The sequence below is a fragment of the Aegilops tauschii genome, chromosome 3 (genome assembly GCF_002575655.3).
Source record: "Aegilops tauschii subsp. strangulata cultivar AL8/78 chromosome 3, Aet v6.0, whole genome shotgun sequence".
Taxonomy (NCBI): Eukaryota; Viridiplantae; Streptophyta; class Magnoliopsida; order Poales; family Poaceae; genus Aegilops; species Aegilops tauschii.
In genome coordinates this window covers 595,363,219-595,386,623 of record NC_053037.3, presented here as the reverse complement: position 1 = coordinate 595,386,623, position 23,405 = coordinate 595,363,219, and the positions used below count along the sequence as shown (strand labels likewise).

Below are 23,405 nucleotides of genomic sequence, written 5' to 3'. Positions count from 1 at the left end.
ATGGTTTAGTTGATATGGATCACGTAATCACTTAGAGGATTAGAGGGATGTCTATCTAAGTGGGAGTTCTTAAGTAATATGATTAATTGAACTTAAATTTATCATGAACTTAGTCCTGATAGTATTTTGCAAATTATGTTGTAGATCAATAGCTCGCGTTGTTGCTTCCCTGTGTTTATTTTTGATATGTTCCTAGAGAAAAATTATGTTGAAAGATGTTAGTAGCAAAGATGCGGATTGGATCCGTGATCTAACGATTATCCTCATTGCTGCACAGAAAAATTATGTCCTTGATGCACCGCTAGGTGACAGACCTATTGCAGGAGCAGATGCAGACGTTATGAACGTTTGGCTAGCTCAATATGATGACTACTTGATAGTTTAGTGCACCATGCTTAACGGCTTAGAATCGGGACTTCAAAGACGTTTTGAACGTCATGGACCATATGAGATGTTCCAGGAGTTGAAGTTAATATTTCAAGAAAATACCCGAGTTGAGAGATATGATGTCTCCAACAAGTTCTATAGCTAAAAGATGGAGGAGAATAGCTGAAGCAGTGAGCATGTGCTCAGATTGTCTGGGTACTACAATCGCTTGAATCAAGTGGGAGTTAATCTTCCAGATAAAATAGTGATTGACAGAATTCTCTAGTCACCATCACCAAATTAGTAGAACTTCGTGATGAACTATAGTATGCAAGGGATGACGAAAGTAATTCCCGAGCTCTTCGTGATGCTGAAATCGACGAAGGTAGAAATCAAGAAAAACATCAAGTGTTGATGGTTGACGAGACCACTAGTTTCAAGAAAAGGGCTAAGGGAAGAAGGGGAACTTCAAGAAGAACGGCAAGCAAGTTGCTGCTCAAGTGAAGAAGCCTAAGTCTGGTCCTAAGCTTGAGACGAAGTGCTTCTACTGCAAAGGGACTGGTCACTGGAAGCGGAACTACCCCAACTATTTGGTGGATAAGAAGGATGGCAAAGTGAACAAAGGTATATTGGATATACATGTTATTGATGTGTACTTTACTAGTGTTTATAGCAACCCCTCGGTATTTGATACTGGTTCAGTTGCTAAGAGTAGTAACTCGAAACGGGGGTTGCAGAATAAACAGAGCCTAGTAAAAGGCGAGGTGACGATGTGTGTTGGAAGTAGTTCCAAGATTGATATGATCTTCATCGCACACGCCCTATACTTTCGGGATTAGTGTTGAAACTAAATAAGTTCTATTTGGTGTTTGCGTTGAGCATGAATATGATTTGATCATGTTTGTTGCAATACGGTTATTCATTTAAATTAGAGAATAATTGTTGTTCTGTTTACATGAATAAAACCTTCTATGGTCATACACCCAATAAAATGGTTTGTTGGATCTCGATCGTAGTGATACACATATTCATAATAATGAAGCCAAAAGATGCAAAGTTAATAATGATAGTGCAACTTATTTGTGGCACTGCCGTTTAGGTCATATTGGTGTAAAGCGCATGAAGAAACTCCATACTGATGGGATTTTGGAATCACTTGATTATGAATCACTTGATGCTTGCGAACCGTGCCTCATGGGAAAGATGACTAAAACGCCGTTCTCCGGAACTATGGAGAGAGCAACAGATTTGTTGGAAATCATACATACAGATGTATGTGGTCCGATGAATATTGAGGCTCGTAGCAGGTATCATTATTTTCTGACCTTCACAGATGATTTGAGCAGATATGGGTATATCTACTTAATGAAATAGAAGTCTGAAACATTTGAAAAATTCATATAATTTCAGAGTGAAGCGGAAAATCATCGTAACAAGAAAATAAAGTTTCTACGATCTGATCGTGGAGAAGAGTATTTGAGTTATGAGTTTGGCCTTCAGTTAAAACAATGTGAAATAGTTTCACTACTCACGCCACCTGGAACACCACGGTGTAATGGTGTGTCCGAACATCGTAACCGTACTTTATTAGATATGGTGCGATATATGATGTCTCTTACCGAACTACCACTATCGTTTTGGGGTTATGCATTAGAGACAGCTGCATTCACGTTAAATAGGGGACCATCTAAATCCATTGAGATGACATCTTATGAACTGTGGTTTGGCAAGAAACCAAAGTTGTCGTTTCTTAAAGTTTGGGGTTGCGATGCTTATGTGAAAAGGTTTGATCTTGATAAGCTCAAACCCAAATCGGAGAAATGTGTCTTCATAGGATACCCAAAGGAGACAGTTGGGTACACCTTCTATCACAGATCCGAAGGCAAGGCATTCGTTGCTAAGAATGGATCCTTTCTAGAGAAGGAGTTTCTCTCGAAAGAAGTGAGTGGGAGGAAAGTAGAACTTGATGAGGTAACTGTACCTGCTCCCTTATTGGAAAGTAGTTCATCACAGAAATCTGTTCCTGTGACTCCTACACCAATTAGTGAGGAAGTTAATGATGATGATCATGTAACTTCAGATCAAGTTACTACCAAACCTCGTAGGTAAACCAGAGTGAGATCCACACCAGAGTGGTCCGGGAATCCTGTTCTGGAGGTCTTGTTATTTGACCATGACGAACCTACGAACTATGAGGAAGCGATGATGAGCCCAGATTCCGCGAAATGGCTTGAGGCCATGAAATCTGAGATAAGATCCATATATGAGAACAAAGTATGGACTTTGATTGACTTGCCCAATGATCGGCGAGCCATTGAGATTAAATGGATCTTCAAGAGGAAGACAGACAGTGATAGTAGTGTTACTGTCTACAAAGCTAGAATTGTCGCAAAAAGGTTTTTCGACATGTTCAAGGTGTTGACTACGATGAGAGTTTCTCACTCATATCTATGCTTAAGTCTGTCTGAATCATGTTAGCAATTGCCTCATTTTATGAAATATGGCAAATGGATAAATAAAACTGCATTCCTTAATGGATTTATTAAAGAAGAGTTGTATATGATGCAACCAAGAGGTTTTGTCAATCCTAAAAGTGCTAACAAAATATGCAAGCTCCAGCGATCCATCTATGGACTCGTGCAAGCATCTCGGAGTTGGAATATACGCTTTGATAAGTTGATCAAAGGATATAGTTTTATACAGACTTGCGGTGAAGCCTTTATTTACAAGAAAGTGAGTGGGAGCACTACAGCATTTCTGATAAGTATATGTGAATGACATATTGTTGATCGGAAATAATGTAGAATTATTATGCAAAGCATAAAGGAGTGTTTGAAAGGAGTTTTTCAAAGAAAGACCTCGGTGAAGCTGCTTACATATTGAGCATCAAGATCTATAGAGATAGATCAAGACGCTTGATAAGTTTTTTCAATGAGTACATACCTTAACAAGATTTTGAAGTAGTTCAAAATAGAACAGTCAAAGAAAGAGTTCTTGCCTGTGTTACAAGGTGTGAAATTGAGTAAGACTTAAAGCCCGACCACGGCAGAAGATAGAAAGAGAATGAAAGTCATTCCCTATGCCTTGGCCATAGGTTCTATAAAGTATGCCATTCTATGTACTAGATCTATTGTATACCCTACACCGATTTTGGCAAGGGAGTACAATAGTGATCTAGGAGTAGATCACTGGACAGCGGTCAAAATTATCCTTAGTGGAATAAGGATATGTTTCTCGATTATGGAAGTGACAAAAGGTTCGTCGTAAAGGGTTACGTCGATGCAAGTTTTGATACATATTGAAAGTGGGAGCAATTAGCTAGAGTAGCTCCGTGCAGAGCATTGTAGACATAGAAATTTGCAAAATACTTACGGATCTGAATGTGACAGACCCGTTGACTAAAATTATCTCACAATCAAAACATGATCACACCTTAGTACACTTTGGGTGTTAATCACATAGCGATGTGAACTAGATTATTGACTCTAGTAAACCCTTTGGGTGTTGGTCACATGAGAATGTGAACTATGGGTGTTAATCACATGGTGATGTGAATTATTGATGTTAAATCACATGGCGATGTGAACTAGATTATTGACTCTAGTGCAAGTGGGAGACTGAAGGAAATATGCCCTAGAGGCAATAATAAAGTTATTATTTATTTCCTTATATCATGACAAATGTTTATTATTCATGCTAGAATTGTATTAACTGGAAACATAACACATGTGTGAATACATACACAAACAGAGTGTCACTAGTATGCCTCTACTTGACTAGCTCGTTGATCAAAGATGGTTAAGTTTCCTAGCCATTGACATGGGTTGTCATTTGATTAACGAGATCACATCATTAGGAGAATGATGTGATTGACTTGACCCATTCCGTTAGCTTAGCAATCGATCGTTTAGTATGTTGCTATTGCTTTCTTCATGACTTATACATGTTCCTATGACTATGAGATTATGCAACTCCCGTTTACCGGAGGAACACTTTGTGTGCTACAAAACGTCACAACGTAACTGGGTGATTATAAAGGTGCTCTACAGGTGTCTCCAAAGGTACTTGTTGGGTTGGTGTATTTCGAGATTAGGATTTGTCACTCCGATTGTCGGAGAGGTATCTCTGGGCCCACTCGGTAATGCACATCACTATAAGCCTTGCAAGCATTGTAACTAATGAGTTAGTTGCGGGACGATGTATTACGGAACGAGTAAAGAGACTTGCCGGTAACGAGATTGAACTAGGTATTGAGATAACGACGATCGAATCTCGGGCAAGTAACATACCGATGACAAAGGGAACAACGTATGTTGTTATGCGGTTTGACCGATAAAGATCTTCCTAGAATATGTGGGAACCAATATGAGCATCCAGGTTCCGCTATTGGTTATTGACCAGAGAGGTGTCTCGGTCATGTCTACATAGTTCTCGAACCCGTAGGGTTCGCACGCTTAACGTTACGATGACGGTTATATTATGAGTTTACGTGTTTTGATGTACCGAAGGAGTTCGGAGTCCTAGATGAGATCGGGGACATGACGAGGAGTCTCGAAATGGCCGAGACGTAAAGATCGATATATTGGACGACTATATTCGGACTTCGGAAAGGTTCCGAGTGATTCGGGTATTTTTCGGAGTACCGGAGAGTTACGGGAATTCGTATTGGGCCTTAATGGGCCATACGGGAAAGGAGAGAAAGGCCCCAAAGGGTGGCCACACCCCCCCCATGGACTAGTCCGAATTGGACTAGGGAGGGGGCGCCCCCTTCCTTCTTTCTCCTTCTCCCTTCCCTTCTTTCTATTCCAACAAGGAAAGGAGGAGTCCTACTCCCGGTGGGAGTAGGACTCCCCCCTTGGCACGCCCTCCTCCTTGGCCGGCGGCCTCCCCTTGCTCCTTTATATACGGGGGCAGGGGGGCACCCCAAAGACACAACAAGTGATCATTGATCTCTTAGCCGTGTGCGGTGCCCCCCTCCACCATATTACACCTCGATAATATCGTGGCGGTGCTTAGGCGAAGCCCTGCGTCGGTAGAACATCATCATTGTCACCACGCCGTCATGTTGACGAAACTCTCCCTCAACACTCGGCCGGATCGGAGTTCGAGGGATGTCATCGAGCTGAACGTGTGCTGAACTCGGAGGAGCCGTACGTTCGGTACTTGATCGGTCGGATCGTGAAGACGTACGACTACATCAACCGCGTTGTGTTAACACTTCCGCTTTTGGTCTACGAGGGTACGTGGACAACACTCTCCCCTCTCGTTGCTATGCATCACCATGATCTTGCGTGTGCGTAGGAATTTTTTTGAAATTACTACGTTCCCCAACAAGTGCGTGTAGCTTTACCTCGTTGGTCTTCGATGCTGGTGGCATGTCTTCTCGATTGTGTTTGTCACGTGAAGACTGCTCTTTGGTCGGCGTGCTGGGTACCATTTTAGTCGCCATTTGCCCTTGTTTTTTGGTTCGTTCTGTTTGTACTCCTTGCTGTTCTTCGGCATGACCGTCCTCGTTTGTTTCCTGCGTTTCATGAAAAAGGAAAAGCATGGTTCATTGCTTGTAATTCTTGTATTACTGTGACAGGTTGTGTTGGGCAGTACATTTCTAACAAATTTTGGAAAAATGGTTCTTGTTGAATTTTACCTTTGCGCCAGTGGTTGGGATATCCGTTTGTGCGTCCACTTTTTCTTTGCTTTGTATACCAGCCTTGGGTGTGTCACCAGGTGCAGTGTCTGAGGCTTTCTCCCCTGTATCGGTCATCTAAAATGCTCTTGTGCTGAAGAGCTCTTCTATATCAACTTTCTGTTTTGCATGGGCATCCTCTTCTCTTTGCTGTGCTTGTAATACCTGATAGATGAAACAATATGAGTTGACGGTATTTGGGCAAAGTGGGTTTGGATGTTTTACCTCTTCTTTGTTGTTTTCTTCTTGTTTTTGTGCCGTGCTGTTAACGGTCGATGCTAGATCAGCCCGTGCCTCGTTTGCGGGAGCGTTGATATGATACTTGTCTGGCTGAGTGTATATTTTGTTGCAGATTTGTCAGTTAACTCAAGACCGTTTCTAGTTTAGAGAGAAGAGACTTTTTAGAAAGAAGAGAGTGATTTTTTATACTCACGTCTTTGCTGCCTCTGATCCTGTTCGTCTCTTGTACTGCTCCTGTTGACGCTCTTGAGGGAGCATCATCTGTTGTTGGGTTGCTTGTTCTATTGCTTCCATCCTCTTGCTCGGTGTTCTTGACGACATGCTGCTGTTGGCCTTTATGTTTCGGTGGCGTTCTCTTGCCGTGTCCCTGACAGAATCGAAGACAGATTTTTTAAGTTCAAGTTTGAAAGCATCGCTTTCGAGTCACATGGATGAGGTATTTGTTCTCATTTACCTGTTTCTCATCTTGATTCTCTGCTTCTGCAGCTACTTTTCTACCTTGTTCTTGCTGTCCTTCGGCACTTGCTGTATTGGTTGGTACATGCTCCTTGCTTTGCTCTTTTTGCACCTTGTTATGTTCTTTTGTCTCCCTCTGGCTAATTCTCGAGGTCTGTGTTCTTGATTTTGTTATTCTTTTCTTCCTTTCATGTTTGTTTTGTTGGTCTTGTTCTTCCTTCTTCCTTTTTCTCCTCGCTCCTGGTTCTGCTGTGGCTGCGACTTCTTTTGTGTGGTTGCCATGTACAAGTGCAGCTGTGGCTCCTGCGTCTGCTCCATCCTGCAACTTCAGCGTCGTCTCTTCTGGTAAGCTCACTCTGCAAACAATGTCCTGAAATTTTCTAAGTTGTTCGAGAGAATTAATCAGGGCCGTTGTTTGTTGCACCACTGAGTTCTTCATGTTTTCATCTAATTCCTCCTCTTGTTCGCTGCATTGGTGTCCAGCCCTGGTCTTTATTCCCGGTATCTGTTTTGTTTCGTCGAGTACTTGTTTCAACGTTTCTTCTATCCTTCCGAATATTTCATATGATCCTGTGCTGGTGCCTGTGACTGGTTCCTTGCTTCCACTCGTGCTGACATGTGCTTCGTCCTGGCGCTTGGTTGGAGGTGGCAGTAGCTTCGTCGTCTGCTGGTGCTCCTGTTGTTGTGCTGGTATCATCTGTATTGAATACGAAGGTGTTGCTGTGCTGGCATAGAAGATCCTCTCTGTTGTTCCTTTCCATGTCTGCATTATTTCGGCAGAATGGAATTGGTTAGACTGGAAACCGTTTTTATAAGGGATAATGCATATATATTCAATAGGGCTATTCCTTTATCTTGCCAAATTCATAGTCATCTGGTCGTGCTTTTCCGTCCCTTTTCATGTCTACTCTAGGTATTTTCTTTAGGTCACTCTCTTTTAGGTGGTTTGTTCGCGGTAATGATGTCTTGTCCATTGTCTTTGCAATCTTGCGCATTTCTATTGTGTCAGTCGGCAGCAGCAGGGAGTCGAGGTACATTATTACTGGTCCCTGTGCTAAACCATTGAGATGCTTTTTGTTCTTTTCTTCCTGAGGCAACAACCTGTGCTTCTGCCATATCTTGGCTCCTTGCTTAATACTTTCGACGATTACCTCCGGCCATGTTCTGTGATCAGTTCTTTCATTGAAGTTGGGCTCTTCTCCGGCCTTGGTGCTGACTTTTCCGTGTCGTTTGGGTATCCAAACACCTTGTGTATAGCTTCCTTTGTAATCTTGATTTCTTTCAGCTGATCAGCATCACCGAATGTTATTGTCATGCTTTCTATGTCCAGGTTGTCGTAGATGTCTGCTGCAAGCGGTTTGCAGATGGAGCGCTTTATTTGGCATTCCTCTATGCTTCCAAACCCGGCCGTCCTAACATCTTGCCGGTGACGTTCTTCTAGTAAGTTCCATGCTCTATTGACCTGATCAAATGTTGCTCCTGCCTTGATTTCGCATTTTTCCTTAGTTGTTGTTGCCTCATGTTCATCATCCGTTCTTGCTGCCAATTCTTTTCCACTTGTGTTTATCCTCTTTGTCCGCTTCTGTCTTGGTTTTCCCTGTGTAGAAAAAGAGTGTTTTGTTATAGAGGATGGTTTGGTTTTCATCGGTGAAAAGCGGTAGGAAAAATCTATAGAGAAAATGTGTTTTACATCATTGTTGCCGTCCTCTGCGGCGCCACCGTTGTCCCCTGCGGCATCATCGCCCTCTGCACAAATGAGATCATCATCATGTTTTTTGCCATTATCGTCGTCGGCAGCATCACACTCTGAATCTTTGCTGGCATCATCCTCGTCTTCTTTCAACCGTTGTCTTTTGTTTTTCTTCTTGTTTTTAGTTAGTTCATTCTTGAACCCTGTAACTGCTGGCGGGAGCACCATTAGAGGTCTTGGCTGCTGCTGCTGCAAGGTAGCACTGTCGCTGATGAGTTGAGTTTTGTCCTTTATCTTTTGTCTTTTTGTTCTAGGAGGAACGGCGGTCTTGGTTTCTGATGGCCTCTCTTTTTGTAGCTCCCTGCTCGCAGTTGGTGCTGGCACTTGCTCGGGTGCTTCGTTGTCCATGTTCCGCTTCGTTCTTTTTTCTGACGGATCAGGAGAGATGAGTGGTTTTTCTGGATATGCACTATTAAGTTCAGACAAAATCGTTTCAATATCTCCTCCTGCACATCCGTCACCTGCACGATGACTAGGTAACAAAAGGACTACGTAGCAAAATCGAAATAAATGGGATATAGTTTTAAAACCATGTCTTCCACGACTGCACAAAAAGAATCTGAAACTTAATCTACATAGATTCATAAGATAGCCCTTTTCTTTCATTTCCTGAGCTAAAAAGGCAATCAATCCATCGTTTTCTTGTTATATCAAGTCTTCCTCCAAACTCTTGGTCTGGCCAATGAGTGATGGAAATTAGGGTCAGGTGTGAGCAGTACGGCTGCTGTCAAGTCCATATCAGTGAGGGGAAGTCTTTTTTATAGGAAAAAAACACTACAAATGATATTTTTGTAAATATAATTGTAAGGTTAAAGTGTAAGATAAAATGTTCTCGAATGAATAATGGTACACATAGTGTGTGAAAAATTTCATCGAAGTGTAATTTCCCAAGATTGTGTGGACGTAAGTGGTTAACTTACTGCTGCTGCTACATAGTTTTTGTTATATGGTTTGTGTGAGCCTTTTATAGTACCTTGCTGCACGACAGGCTGTTCTGCAGGTACCCTGTTTTCCTTATTACCATTCCTTGCTGCGTAAAAATGCCCAAGCGTTAGCAGCAGTAGAAGCAAAATTTCATTTCACAGCAAAAAGAGGAGATGCATCCCGTGGACAGAAAACGGCACTGCCGGAGAGGCACAGATTGTTTCACGCTATAAGCACACAACTAGATCTATTATTGGAGCACGGATGTTGGTATGAGAGAGGCACATAATTTGAAACAGATACAATCAACGGATATATAGAATCTCCTGTAAATATCAGGTTTTGAATTTAAGGATGCTCTCATGGTTTGAATCTAGAGCGGTGTCATAGATAGTTCTGGTATGCACAATACGTTTTAGGCAAATATCTTGCGAGCAGATTTCTGTGGCGGATAGTGGTAGCATCCTATTGCACGCGTGTCTACCTTATTGCAATTTTTCTAGAAAAGTCTAAACAGAATTTTTGGAAACGCGGTTTTGTGTGGCGGTTAGGGTTCATGTCCGTCAAAAAGGGGGGAAATCACTTTGATCGAACTGTGGTAATGGAATGTAATGGATTAATATTTTTTTACCTTCGATTGCTTGTGAGGGATTCGTTGCATCCATCGGCTGCTTTTTTGCCTTGCTCTCTGTTGGTACCTCCGCCACGAGCAGGGGTCGTCGCCGTCAGCCGCCGCCACCGCTGGGAGAGGTTTTTGATGCTTTCACGGGCACCCAGCGACTGTCTGTATCTCGAAGTGGATGGCGGTTGGTGGGTGAGGCGAACGCGATTTGGATTTTTGGTTGGTCTGCTGGATTGGACAATGCGGGCAGAAGGAGAGAGGAGGGTGTTCGAGAGAGGGGAACTGGTGAAGTGTTCGAGATTTTCGGTGCGAAAGCAAAAGGAAGAAAGGAGTGGAGGGAGAGAGGGAAATGGTCCAACCGTCGCGAATCTTCGACCGTCCGGTTTCACATCAAGATTGGTGTAACTTTCTGTGGGTTTCGATGGGCTTGTTTTTTTCCTTGCTTGCTCAACTGCGGGAGCGTATTTTTATTTTAGTGTGGTGACATCGACGTTGGCATGGTTTGGTGTTACCCAGAGTCACGTTCGTGCCTGCGCGTGTTACAGACGTTTTCTATGACGTTCCACGATGAGGCGCATGGAAGTGAGGCCACCAGCGCTCACCCTCCTATGGAAATGGCGAAGCGTCTCGAATCTTCGACCGTCCGTTTGGACATCAAGATTGGTGAAACTTTCTGTGTACTTCCATGAGCTTGTTTTTTGCTTGTCATCTTAACTGTTAGTCAGTGGGATGTTAGCATTTTTTGTGTGATCCATAGGGGCATGGCTTGGCGTTACTCAGAGTTACGTTCATGGTTCTTTGTGTTCCAAACGAGTCCGCTCGCCAGTTCATTTGGAGAGGCATGGACATGAACTCATGGGAAGCATGTTAACGCATTGGTCAGAGTCAAGTTACCACGGTTGTATGCTTTTGGTATTTCCAAATGATTCCGCTCGCTCGTTCTCTTGGAGAGGAATACGTGAAAACGGCGGGGGAAGTATTGTTATTAGCCAGAGTCACGTTTGTCCACGCGTGTGTTACATGCATTTTCTCTGGCAAGTCACTGTGAGGTGCGTGGAAGTGAAGCCGAGTTGGCAATGTGTTGCCAATGCAACAGGCACACTCCTGACGCTGTGTATGGAAATGTTTTCCTTGTCAACTCGTTCCTTTTTTGTGGAGAGTCGCGGTGGTGCGTTCCAGGGAGGCACTGTTTGTTATTAGAGAGAGTCACGTTTCATTGTTCTTTGTGTTCCAAACGATTCCGCTCACCAGTTCATTTGGAGAGGCATGTACATGAACTCATGGGAAGCATGTTAACGCATTGGTCCGAGTCAAGTTACCACGGTTGTATGCTTTTGGTATTTCCAAATGATTCCGCTCACTCGTTCTCTTGGAGAGGAATGGACGTGAAAACGGCGGAGGCAAGTATTGTTATTAGCCAGAGTCACGTTTGTCCACGCGTGTGTTACATGCATTTTCTCTGGCGAGTCACTGTGAGGTGCGTGGAAGTGAAGCCGAGTTGGTACTGTGTTGCTAATGCAATAGGCACACTACTGGCGCTGTGTATGGAAATTTTTTCCTTCCTTTTTTTGTGGAGAGTCGCGGTGGTGCGTTCCAGGGAGGCACTGTTTGTTATTAGAGAGAGTCACGTTTCATGGTTCTTTATGTTCCAAACGATTCCGCTCGCCAGTTCATTTGGAGAGGCATGGACATGAACTCATGGGAAGCATGTTAACGCATTGGTCAGAGTCAAGTTACCACGGTTGTATGCTTTTGGTATTTCCAAATGATTCCGCTCACTCGTTCTCTTGGAGAGGAATGGACGTGAAAACGGCGGAGGCAAGTAATGTTGTTAGCCAGAGTCACGTTTGTCCACGCGTGTGTTACATGAGTGGAAGTGAAGCCGAGTTGGCACTGTGTTGCTAATGCAACAGGCACACTACTAGTGCTGGTATGGAAATGTTTTCCTTCCTTTTTTGTGGAGTGTCGCGGTGGTGCGTTCTAGGGAGTTACTGTTTATTATTAGAGAGAGTCACGTTTCATGGTTCTTTGTGTTCCAAATGATTCCGCTCGCCAGTTCATTTGGAGAGGCATGGACATGAACTAATGCAAAGCATGTTAACGCATTGGTCAGAGTCTAGTTACCACGGTTGTATGCTTTTGGTATTTCCAACTGATTCCGCTCTCTCGTTCTTTTGGAGAGGAATGGACGTGAAAATGGCGGAGGCAAGTATTGTTATTAGCCAGAATCACGTTTGTCCACGCGTGTGTTACATGCATTTTCTCTGGCGAGTCACTGTGAGGTGCGTGGAAGTGAAGCCGAGTTGGCACTGTGTTGCTAATGCAACAGGAAGACTACTGACGCTTTGTATGGAAATGTTTTCCTTCTCAACTCGTTCCTTTTTTCTGGAGAGTCGCGGTGGTGCGTTCCAGGGAGGCACTGTTTGTTATTAAAGAGCGTCACGTTCGTGCCTGCGTGTGTTACGGACGTTTTCACTGAGGCGTCACCTCGAGAAGCGTGCAAGTTAATTCGCGGATATAGTAAGATTTTGATATAAATATCATTTAAAAAAAAATGGCAATGTATAATAGTATGAATTCGACAGTAATTTCTCTGGAATACAGACAGACGTACACAGTAAGTTAACTGTGTTTGAGATGTTTTTATTGAATATATACGGACCATTTGAAAGAAGTTGAGTGGTTGTAGTGTGGACGAACGCACGGGGAGACGAAATGATAGTACTTGTGTTTCCCAGGCGTGCAGAGTTCGAGGTATTTAAGAGAGATTGTGAGAATTCGAGGCGTCGGTTTCTCTGTTTGACCGTCTGACCAGTGTGCATGTTTTATAAAAAGGTACCTACTGATGGAACACTCCACGTCCACAATTCTCCAGAGACAGGCACCTCTTTCTAGCTGGTAGCTCCTTGCTTGCGCCATGGCAGGTAAGAGGGGTTCTGGGTGTTCAAGCAACCACGCAGCGAGGACCAAAGCCGCGGAAAGAAGGGAGAGGTGCCGCCGCTACGCTGTAGCGGCAGCAGGGATATCCTGCCCCGTTGCCCAGGGATCCAACGATCTCTCGCGTGGAGGCGAATCCTCCCACAAGCGCATTCGCCATGGAGACGATCTCAGCTAGATGGCAGTACCGAATTCCTTAGCCAGCGACGACGTGCTCGATGAGCTAATTAAGCATCAGCAGTTCATCGCTCGCCTGGGGAAGTTGGTGCAGCAGAGCAATGCCTCTGTGGAGAAGTCCACTGGTCTCATATTTCGATCTCTGTGTGAGAATGAGAAGCTTCTCAAAGAGCTCCACCAGAAGGATCAGGAGGCCGCCCTCTGGAAGAATCTGTATGAGCAGAGCCATGCGTTGGTGCAGAAGCTGTCGGGCGAAGTGGAGCAGCTTATGGATGAGAAGGCTGAGGTCCTCGTCAAGTACAAGAGCCTGGTTGAGGATTCGTATGCTGCTGTGAAGGAAGGTCATGAGGCGACGAAGATGCAGATTGAGGATGCGCTCGCCCACCAGCCGATCAAGAACGTTGCTGGAGTGTAGGCAGAGAGCTTGAAGCGTGTGTTTTTTTGTTGCGTTGGGGCATGTGGCCTTTTGTACTTACATGAATCTATAAAGCATTTATGCGTTGCGTTGTCATCGTGTTGTTTCGTTCGTTGGTACATGTAGATGAGTAGGCTCTGGGCATGGATGTCGCTTGTTAGCGTCGGTCGTGAAGTGAATACAGCCGCGGTTCTGTACCAGGCAGCGACATGAGTTGTGTACTGACAACGACGTGGACGTTCGTGGTACTGTTAAGGGTCACAGGCACGGGCATGAAGCGCTAAGAGGCATGTTGCCGTATAATATGGAGTCACGCTCCCTTGTGTTTTTGTTCCGAGTGCTTCCGTCAGACTCTATCAGAAGGAGAGGGACGGCCGGTGAGGCATAGCTTTTCATTACGCACAGTCACGTTCGTTTCTTTAACCCAGCGGAATGGGTTGAGACGCCAACACTTACTATAGACTCTGTTGTTAAAAGCTTGTTTCCTTGTTTTCAAAAGCACAGTCACGCTTCTTTCTTGATGTTTCGTATATTACTCGATAAAGGCGTGGACTCGATTAGATGGAGAGGCACGGGCATGGTGTGGTGTTATATAGAGTCACGCTCGTCTGTGTTTGCGTTCCGAATAATTCCGTTGACTCGATCAGATGGAAACCCAGCGGAAAGGAATCATTTGGTCTTACTCACATTCACGTTCGTTTCTTTAATTGCGGTGTGAACACTCACTGTTTACTCGGTGAGGCACGGAATGGCTTATTCGAGAGAAGCTGCTGTGGTGTATTCTTTGCACGGTGGTGGGTCCCAGGAAGTGACGGTGTGGTATTGTGAAGAGTCACGTTATGTTGTTTTCGTGTTCCAAATGATTCCGTTGAACCGTTCGCAATGGCAGGCATATCCGTGCAGCGCGAAGAGGCATTGTTATGATTTACCAAGAGTCACATCCGTGCTTTTATCGCATAAACCCAACGGTTCGACGGGCGTCTCTTCGTACCTCGGGAGTGAATGCCACGTGGCGCCGCTCCAGAAACCTAATGGTCCGACGGTCGTCTCCTCCGGTGTCGCCGCTCTGGCTCGTCGCCCGAGGCCAGGCTCCGGCTATTTAAGCAGGACGGGGTCTCGAAACCCTAGCCACATTCTACTCCTCCCTTCGTCTGCCGCCAGGCATTCCACTACTGTTGCTCATCACTATTTACTGACCATCTCCGCCATGGCTGGGCAGAAGGAGACTACTCTGGACTGCCGTGCGCTGTCGCGGGAGGAGATCCCGGCTCGCAAGGGTTCCTCGTCTGTAAGTTCACCCTGTTTCTGCTTCTCCTTCATTCGTTTTTTCTTTCTTTCGGCTGCTTTGATTTAGTTTGTGAAACATGAATTACTGTGGTCAGTTGACTCCTAATTTGATGTGGGTGTGTCTTGCTGATACTGATTTACAGTCAGTTGGAGGTAGGGTTAGTCTGCGTCATGGTCTTGAACAGAAGTCCCCTGCTGTAGAATTGGGGAGCAGCTGTGGCTCGAAAGAGAAGGGAATGGTGAGCGGGGCGGCGACGGAAAGTGCTGTGAGGTCCTTGTTAGTTACTCTCAATAACCTAGTCGATGAGATGAATACTTTGGTTTCACTTCCAAAGGCTGACAAAACGTACGAGCAGCTGCTGGAGATCACCTACGCGTGGAAGAAGCTTTGCGAGGAAACAAAGGAAGATTTGGAGAAGGCGAATGCCAGGATCGTAGAAATTACGGCTAAGGCGAGAAATGTCCTTAGAGAGCACATCCGATCGTTGCAGGAATCGGCCGCAGGTGTGAAGCGACATGACGAGAATATGAAGGCGCTGAAGAAGGAGATTGATGAACTGCGCCGGGAGCAAACCAGCAACAAGGTCGGTGGGGACTAGGTATACAGCAGCGTCCCTGGCTGTTGTGTGCGTCTGGTGTTGTTAAGCAGTGGAGTGGAGTTTCTTACCTTGTCTTGTGAAATTTCTCTGTCAGCTACCTTGCTAACAAAATGTATTTTGGTTTCGAGTATCGTTGTAATTAGGCGCCATTACTTATGATGCACGGGACGTGAAGTCTCTGCATCCACGGTTGTGAACCTAGTATTGTAATGACTTGTGCACTGATGAAGGCGTGTACGTTCGTGGCTTTTCTGTGTTGCAGTGTTTCGGGTCACAGACACGGGCTTGCATCCCACAGATTCATGTTGTGGTTTTATATACAGTCACGTTCGCTTGTATTTGTGTTCGAAATGTTTCCGTTGACTCGTTGAGAAAAATACGCACGTACGCAGGTGAATCCCATGGGGGAATGGTTTCGTCTTTCGCATAGTCACGTTCGTACGTTTATCATTGAAAGAAAGCAGAATGGGTTTAGATGTTAACGCTAGCTGTTTACTTTGTGAGATTCGAGAGTCAAGTTGTTTAAAAGTGTAAGTTCCTTGTTTTTAAAAGCCATGGTTCTGTACTGGTTACGTCGCGCTTGTTTTATTAGAAGCACGGACGTGAAGTGAATATAGCCGCGGACGACGACTTGTGCACTGATGATGGCGTGGACGTTCGTGGCAGTGTTAAGGGTCACAGGCACAGGCGTGAAGCGCTAAAAGGCATGCTACCGTATAATATAGAGTCACTTTCCCGTGTGTTTGAGTTCCGAATAATTCCATCGACTCGATCAGACGGAGAGGCACGGGCGTTCAGCGCACAAAAGCACCGTCAGGTTCTTTCTTTAATTCGGGAGACCCACCGGAATTGGTTCAGATGTGAACACCCACTGTTTACTCTGTGAGGCACGGAATGGCCTATTTGAGAGACGCTGGTGTGGTATATTCTTCGCACGGTCATGGGTCCCAGGAAGGCACGGCATTTTATTGTGTAGAGTGACGTTAGTTTGTCTTGGTGTTCCAGATGGCATGGTTTTATGTAGAGTCACGTTCGCCTGTATTTGTGTTCGAAATGATTCCCTTGACTAGTTCAGTAGAAGAGGCACGGACATGAATGCCATCACGGCATGGTTGGGTCCGTCGGAGAGTCACGTTTTGTAAGTTTATTGTTGAAACAAAGTGGAATTGGTTTAGGTGTTAACGCTAAATGTTTACTTTGCGAGTGGCCGGTTTGAGAGTCGAGGTGTTTAAAAGCGTAATTTCCTTGTTTTTAAAAGCCACGGCTCTGTGCTGAGTTGCGTGGCGCTTCTTTTATTAGAAGCACGACGTGCGGTGTTTAAAGGCACGGCGTGGTATTGTGTAGAGTGACGTTAGTTTCTCTTGGTGTTCCAGATGGCGTGGTTTTATGTAGAGTCACCTTCGCCTATATTTGTGTTCGAAATGATTCCGTTGACTCGCTCAGAAGAAGAGGCACCGACATGAATGCCATCACGGCATGGTTGGGTGTGTCGGAGAGTCACGTTTCGTAAGTGTATTGTTGAAACAAAGCGGAATGGGTTTAGGTGTTAACGCTAAATGTTTACTTTGTGAGTGGCCGGTTCCAGAGTCGAGGTGTTTAAAAGCGTAATGTTTTTAAAAGCCACGGCTCTGTGTGGTGCTTCTTTTATTAGAAGCACAGGCGTTAAGTGACTACAGCTACGGTTCTGTACCAGGTAGCGACATGACTTGTGCACTGATGATGGCGTGGACGTTCGTGGCAGTGTTAAGGGTCACAGGCACGGGCGTGAAGCGCTAAAATGCATGCTGCCCTATAATATGGAGTCACACTCCCGTGTGTTTGTGTTCCGAATGATTCTGTCGACTCGATCAGACGGAGAGGCACCGCCGTTCAGCGCACAAAGGTTCTTTAATTAGGGAGACCCAGCGGAATTGGTTCAGATGTGAATACTCACTGTTTACTCTGTGAACCACGGAATGGCCTATTCGAGAGACGCTGGTGTGGTATATTGTTCGCACGGCTATGGGTCCCAGGAAGGCACGGCGTCGCATTGTGTAGAGTGACGTTAGTTTGTCGTGGTGTTCCAAATGATTCTGTTGAATCGTTCGCACTGAAAGGAACAACTATGAAGTCAGTAGAGGCACGGTTATGCGTTACACGGAGTCACATTCGTGTGTTGATTACAGAAACCCCACCGTTCGACGGGCGTCCCCTCGTATTCGGTGTGAACGCCGCTCCGGAAACCCAAGGTTCCGACGTGCGTTTCCTCCGGTGACGCCGTTCTGGAGGAGGTGGAGGTATTTAATAGAGTGAACGCCACGTGTCGGCGCTGCGGAATCCAAAAGGATCGACGGCCGTCTCATCCGTCGGTGAAGTGAACACCGCGTGTCACCGTTCCGTCGACTGAGGTCATGAAGCAGTTATTTAAGCCGAGCGGCGTCCGCCACCACTAGACATCATCCTGCTTCTCCGTCTTTCGCCGGCAATCTTAGGAAATCACCCATCTTCCTCTTTTCGTTTGTGATGTTCCCCGCCATGGTTCAGCACAAGATAACTACTTATGCGATGCTTACTCCCGAGCGTCGCTTTCAGTTGCAGGAGGACATCCGTTTGAGGCACGCCGCTCGGGTCGCAGCGGGCATGTCTCCGGGCTCGCCGGGGCCGGAGGAGATTGGGGAGGTGGAGGATGTGGAGGGGGATGCATCGGAGCTCATGCAGGGAGTTGATCCAGTGGGGGGAGATGTGATGGAGGAAGAGGAGGAGGTGACAAGGATGAGGAGGACGACGAGGAAGGCATGGACGAGGATGAGGAGGACGACGAGGAAGGCATGGACGAGGATGAGGAGGACGACGAGGAAGGTGTGGACAAGGACAACGAGGAAGGCATGGACGAGGATGAGGAGGAGGACGAGAACGGTGTGGACAAGGACGACGAGGAAGGCGTGGATGAGGACGACGAGGACGGCGAGGAGGGAGATGACGAGGACGACGAGGAGGCTGGTGACGAGGAAGACGAGGACGACGACGAGTGGGGTGACGAGGAAGACGAGGCGGAGTTCTATCTCGTGAGTCGGCCTTGATGGCGGAGCAGACCGCTATCCTGGAGTCCATCCAAGATGAGGCGTATGTGGAGTCCAACCGGCGCTTCCTCCGGGAAGAGCAGGCGAAGACCGATGTGCTCTTCGACGAGCTGGATGCGGAGCAGGAGGCGGAGGCCAACGACGTCGATGTCAGAATGGAGATAGTGGACATCTCCGACGACGGGGAGTAGTGTAGTTTTGTTGGTAGATGTTTGCTTTTCCATGCTTTTTATGCTTTTCATGTTTTGTGTGTCTGTAAAGGTTGAACAATGTGAAGCAATCGTCGTTGTCAGAATGGAGACAGTTTCGTTTCCATGTCAAGCAATCGTGTTTTGTTCTTAAGTAGTAGTACTACCCCGTCGAAAATAAATGTGTCAACGTTGCAGTACAATTCACATTGTACTGGTTAGTATAGAGTTGAGCGAATTAATTTGTGATGGAAGGTGTATGTTTTATTACAGATTGTAGTTTTAAGTACCATATTTGGGTCGGAGGGCGTATGTTTTATTACACTGTATTGTTTTATTATAGATTTCAGTTTCAAGTACAAAATAAACGTCTGAACGCGTGGTTAGATTTGAATATGGTTTCAACATGGTTAGATTCTAGAGAGGCACTCAACAACATGGTTAGATTTTAGTGTGGTTAGATTTGAATATGGTTTCAACATGGTTGGATTCTAGAGAGGCACTCAACAACATGCACAAAAAAGCCACAGATGTGCTTCTGAGAAGCACCGTCTTGCATGGTTTTACCGCAAGATGGGATTCGACATTTATCCAGGACATTCCGGGTTTTATAAGTGTAGAAAGAATTGTTTTTCACTTATATGTTGTGTGGCAGAGGCACGGCAATTTCTTTTGTGAGAGGCATGAATGTGCCAACGAAACGGGCACGGTCACGTATGAAATAGGTGCAAGGTGGTCCCTAATGTCTCCTTAATGTATCATCTATACACTTTACTATTACAAGCACGATCGTCGTTCTTGTTGAGGCACGGAGGTGAAGGATGGAGCCTTCGCCTCTGCGATAGTCACGTCCCATATTAAGAAGGAAGCAAATCTTCACAGACCCGATACGTCGGAAGCTGGCCGTAAGGCACGCTCCTGCCTCTGCGTTTTTGATGACGTCACGTTTAGTGCCAGTGTGGTGGACGTAATGCTCGGTTTGCTGATGTTTTTGTTGTCAGCAACTTTCTTAACATGTTACGCCCGACAGAGGTACGGTGTTACCCGACGTAGAGGCATGCACGTAACTAAATGGAGGCACGGAGACGTGATTCCAAGGGAGGTACGGACGCGAAAAGGATCGTTATGCAAGGATGTGAAGGTGTGCCTCTCCTTTAAAGAAGCTTTCACTGACACATTTTCATTGTGGGGGGCATGGACTATGAGCTCCATGTGTTTTCGAAGGCATTAGGCCTCATTAATGAACATATTAGAGAGTAGGTGAATCTTTTGGTTGACGTCTAGAATGTTGCGTAAAATGACATGAAGCCAAGTTACGCATGGTCCCCTTGGCATGAGAGGCACATAGGCACATAAGTGCCTATTGTGGTGCACTGGAAATAAACTTGTGCAAAAGACATGTAAACTGCAAGCAAACTACAAGGTTAACTGCGACACAAGCAAACCTAAATTTAACGAGGGCGGGTTTCTGATCTTCCCCATGGTCGTTGGTGTACTTCACATCAACTCCGACGATCTTGTGGCGCTCGAACTGGAGGTGTCGCTCGAACTGCTCAATGGTGGTTGCCGCCTTGTGCAAGTCGTTGGTGTGGATCACGTGCAACTTTGTGTTGCCGTGGGCCTGCACCTCCATGAATTCCGTGGTGAATCCCATGGAATTATATTTTTACTATCTCGTGAGGCATGCAGTTATATTTTTAACAACCATCGTATCTCGTGAGGCATGCAGGGGCAGTATGTAGAGGCACAAGTCTCTGACCAAGAGAAGCATGCTTCAAGTGGCAGCTTTAACTCTCAGACACACGGGCGTGGTACATTTATTGGGAGTGGCAATTGTTTCAGTGATACATTCGCTGGTAGGAGCAGTGATGTGTTTCTTCAGAGGCACTGTTGTGTGTCCGTGTTGCAACTGACGCTACGGGATGGTCAGAAAGAACGAGAAGCAACGAGAGGCGTGGTCATGCAGCTGCAAGAAGCACTCATACAACTAGAGGCAAAACAAGAGGCACAGATACGATGCTACGTGATGCACGGAGTTGAAGCTACGTGATTGCACGGACGTCTATTCATGCTATGGTGCTACGTGAGGCACGGGCACGAACAAATAGCCGTGTACTCAACTACATGCGCAAAAAGCCACAGATGTGTTTCTGAGAAGCAGCGGCCTCCATGGTTTTACCACAAGGTGGGATTCGACATTTATCCTGGGCATTCCGAGTTTTACAAGTGTAGGAAGAATCGTTTTTCACTTATATGTTCTGTGGTAGAGGCACGGCTATTACTTGTGTGACGAAGGAATGTACGTCGAATGTACGTGACGCGAGGATTGACAATAGGCATCCGTTACTGTTTTCCCGGAATGTTTTTCAATTAACTGCAAGAGGCATGAATGTGCCGACGGAATAGGCACGGTCATGTATGAAATAGTTGCATGGTCGTCCCTAAGGTGTCCTATACGCTTTACAGTTACAAGCACGGTCGTCGTTCTTGCCGAGGCACGGAGGTGAATGATGGAGCCTATGCCTTTGCGATAGTCACCTCCCATATTAAGAAGGAAGTAAATCTTCATAGACCCGATACGTCGGAAGCTGGCCGTAAGGCACATTCCTGCCTCTGTGTTTTCGGTGACGTCACGTTTAGTGCCAGCGGGGTCGACGTAATGCTCGGTTTTCTGATGTTTTTGTTTTCAGCAACTTTCTTAACATGATACGCACGACAGAGGTACGGTTTTACCCGACGAACTGGAGGCACAGACATGATTCTAAGGGAGGTAGGGACGCGAAGGATCATGATGGAAGCACGTGAAGGTGTGCCTCTGTTTTCAAGAAGCTTTCATTGACACGTTTTCATTGCGGGGCCATGGCCTATTAGTTTCATGTGTCTTCGAAGGCATTCGGCCTCATTAACGGATGGGAAGTCAATTTATGCACGGTCTCCATAGGAGCGAAGGCACCGAAGTGCCTTCGTGGGTGTTTTAAGTAGCTAGTTGGTGTTATTGACGGACAATCGTGCCTCTGTAGTGTTCTTCTCTGAGGGTCATGGGCGTAAGGAATGTTTTCCAAGGAGAATAAACACCTAACTACCTCTGTATTCAAAATGTCACCGAAGGAACATTGTGCACTGCTTTTAGGAGCATTTTGTAATTGTTGTCCCTGCATTTCGACGCTGCATCCACAAAGGTACTAGTGCATTGCATGCTCGTCATTTTTGTGGATTGCTATGTGTACCTGCTCTGTGCGTTACGCTAATCGTATAGTATCTGTACTGTGTTTATATTTTTCAGTTCACGCCAATATATTCTAATAATATAAAACTGCAACATTGCACTGGAAATAAACTTGTTCAGAAGATATGTAAACTGGAAGCAAACTACAAGGTTATCTGTACTGTGTTTATATTTTTCAGTTCACGCTAATATATTCTAATAATAGAAAACTGCAACATTGCACTGGAAATAAACTTGTTCAGAAGATATGTAAACCGGAAGCAAACTACAAGGTTATCTGTACTGTGTTTATATTTTTCAGTTCACGCCAATATATTCTAATAATAGAAAACTGCAACATTACACTGGAAATAAACTTGTTCAGAAGATATGTAAACTGGAAGCAAACTACAAGGTTAACTACGACACAAGCAAATCTAAATTTAGAACAAGCAAACGGCAGTCTTGAGAGAAAGCAAATCTAACGGGAAATCTAGAATTGCATGAGCAATCTTCTAGTTACTTTTCTTGGCCGGGACCACCTGCTTCAGTAGTCGTAGTCGCCCCAGGACCTTGCGCGCTTCCTGGTCTGCTCCTTCTCGAGTTTTGCCCGGCGGAGGCCTTCCTGGATGATGGTGAGGCGCCTCCATATCTCGTACGCAGCGTAAGAATCTTTTGCCGAGCACTCGATGTGCCTCATGGATAGGGGCATGCGCGCCCAGCGCTGGTGCTCTGCGTTGGTGAGCTTCTTCTTCATGTTGTTGTAGTAGTCGTGGACAATGATGACTGAGACATCCCCAAGGGAGTCCAGAGGCTTGGTAGCTGTAGGCACCCTCCATTCCTTCTGGATGTCGACGAAGTGGGCGATCTCTAGTCCGACGCGCCCGAGCATGTCTATGTCGCCGTCGATGGAGAAGCCAGCAAACGTGTATCTGGGGTCGGCGAGGAAGTTGTCAAACCTGGTGCAGTTCTTGTCGGCGGCACTCAGTTGGAAGAGCAACACCGGATGATCCTTGCCGACGGAGAGCTGGATGAGGGATGGTTTCTGATCTTCGCCAACGTCGTTGGTGTACTCCACATCAACTCCGACGATCTTGTGGCGGTCGAATTCGAGGTGTCGCTCGTACTGCTTGATGGTGGTCGCCGCCTTGTGCAAGTCGTTGGTGTGGATCACGTGCAACTTGGTGTTGTTGTGGGCCTGCACCTCCATGAATTCCTTGATGAATCCCATGGCCTGGAGCAGTTGGTCCTCCTGCAACCTGGTTTTTCGTGGGGAACAATGAGTGGGAGCGCAATGGCGATTTCTGTTGTTTGTGTGTAAGAAGGCCGCGACGGAAGTCTAAATTTAAGGGTGGGGAAGTGGCAAAGGAGTGCACGATCTCACTGTCGATGCGGCTGTGCACATCGTGGGTTCTGGATCGTGGTTTCATCTCCCTGGTGGTGCGGTTGTGCACATCCTGAGTTTTTGATCATGGTTTTTCTTTATAAAAAATAAAA

At 45.8% G+C, this 23,405-nt stretch overlaps 1 protein-coding gene across 1 annotated transcript; it reads right to left on the bottom strand.

The window, feature by feature from the left end:
- Nucleotides 1-21,781: 21,781 nt before the first annotated feature.
- On the bottom strand, nt 21,782-23,405 carry LOC141021076 (uncharacterized). Its single transcript, XM_073496012.1, has one exon. It carries the CDS (start codon nt 23,137-23,139, stop codon nt 22,456-22,458), a length of 684 nt encoding a protein of 227 aa, XP_073352113.1. The 5' UTR covers nt 23,140-23,405; the 3' UTR covers nt 21,782-22,455.

Coding starts and splice junctions, on each gene's coding strand:
- LOC141021076 (XM_073496012.1), bottom strand. CDS start 23,139: ATGGGATTCATCAAGGAATTCATGGAGGTGCAGGCCCACAACAACACC.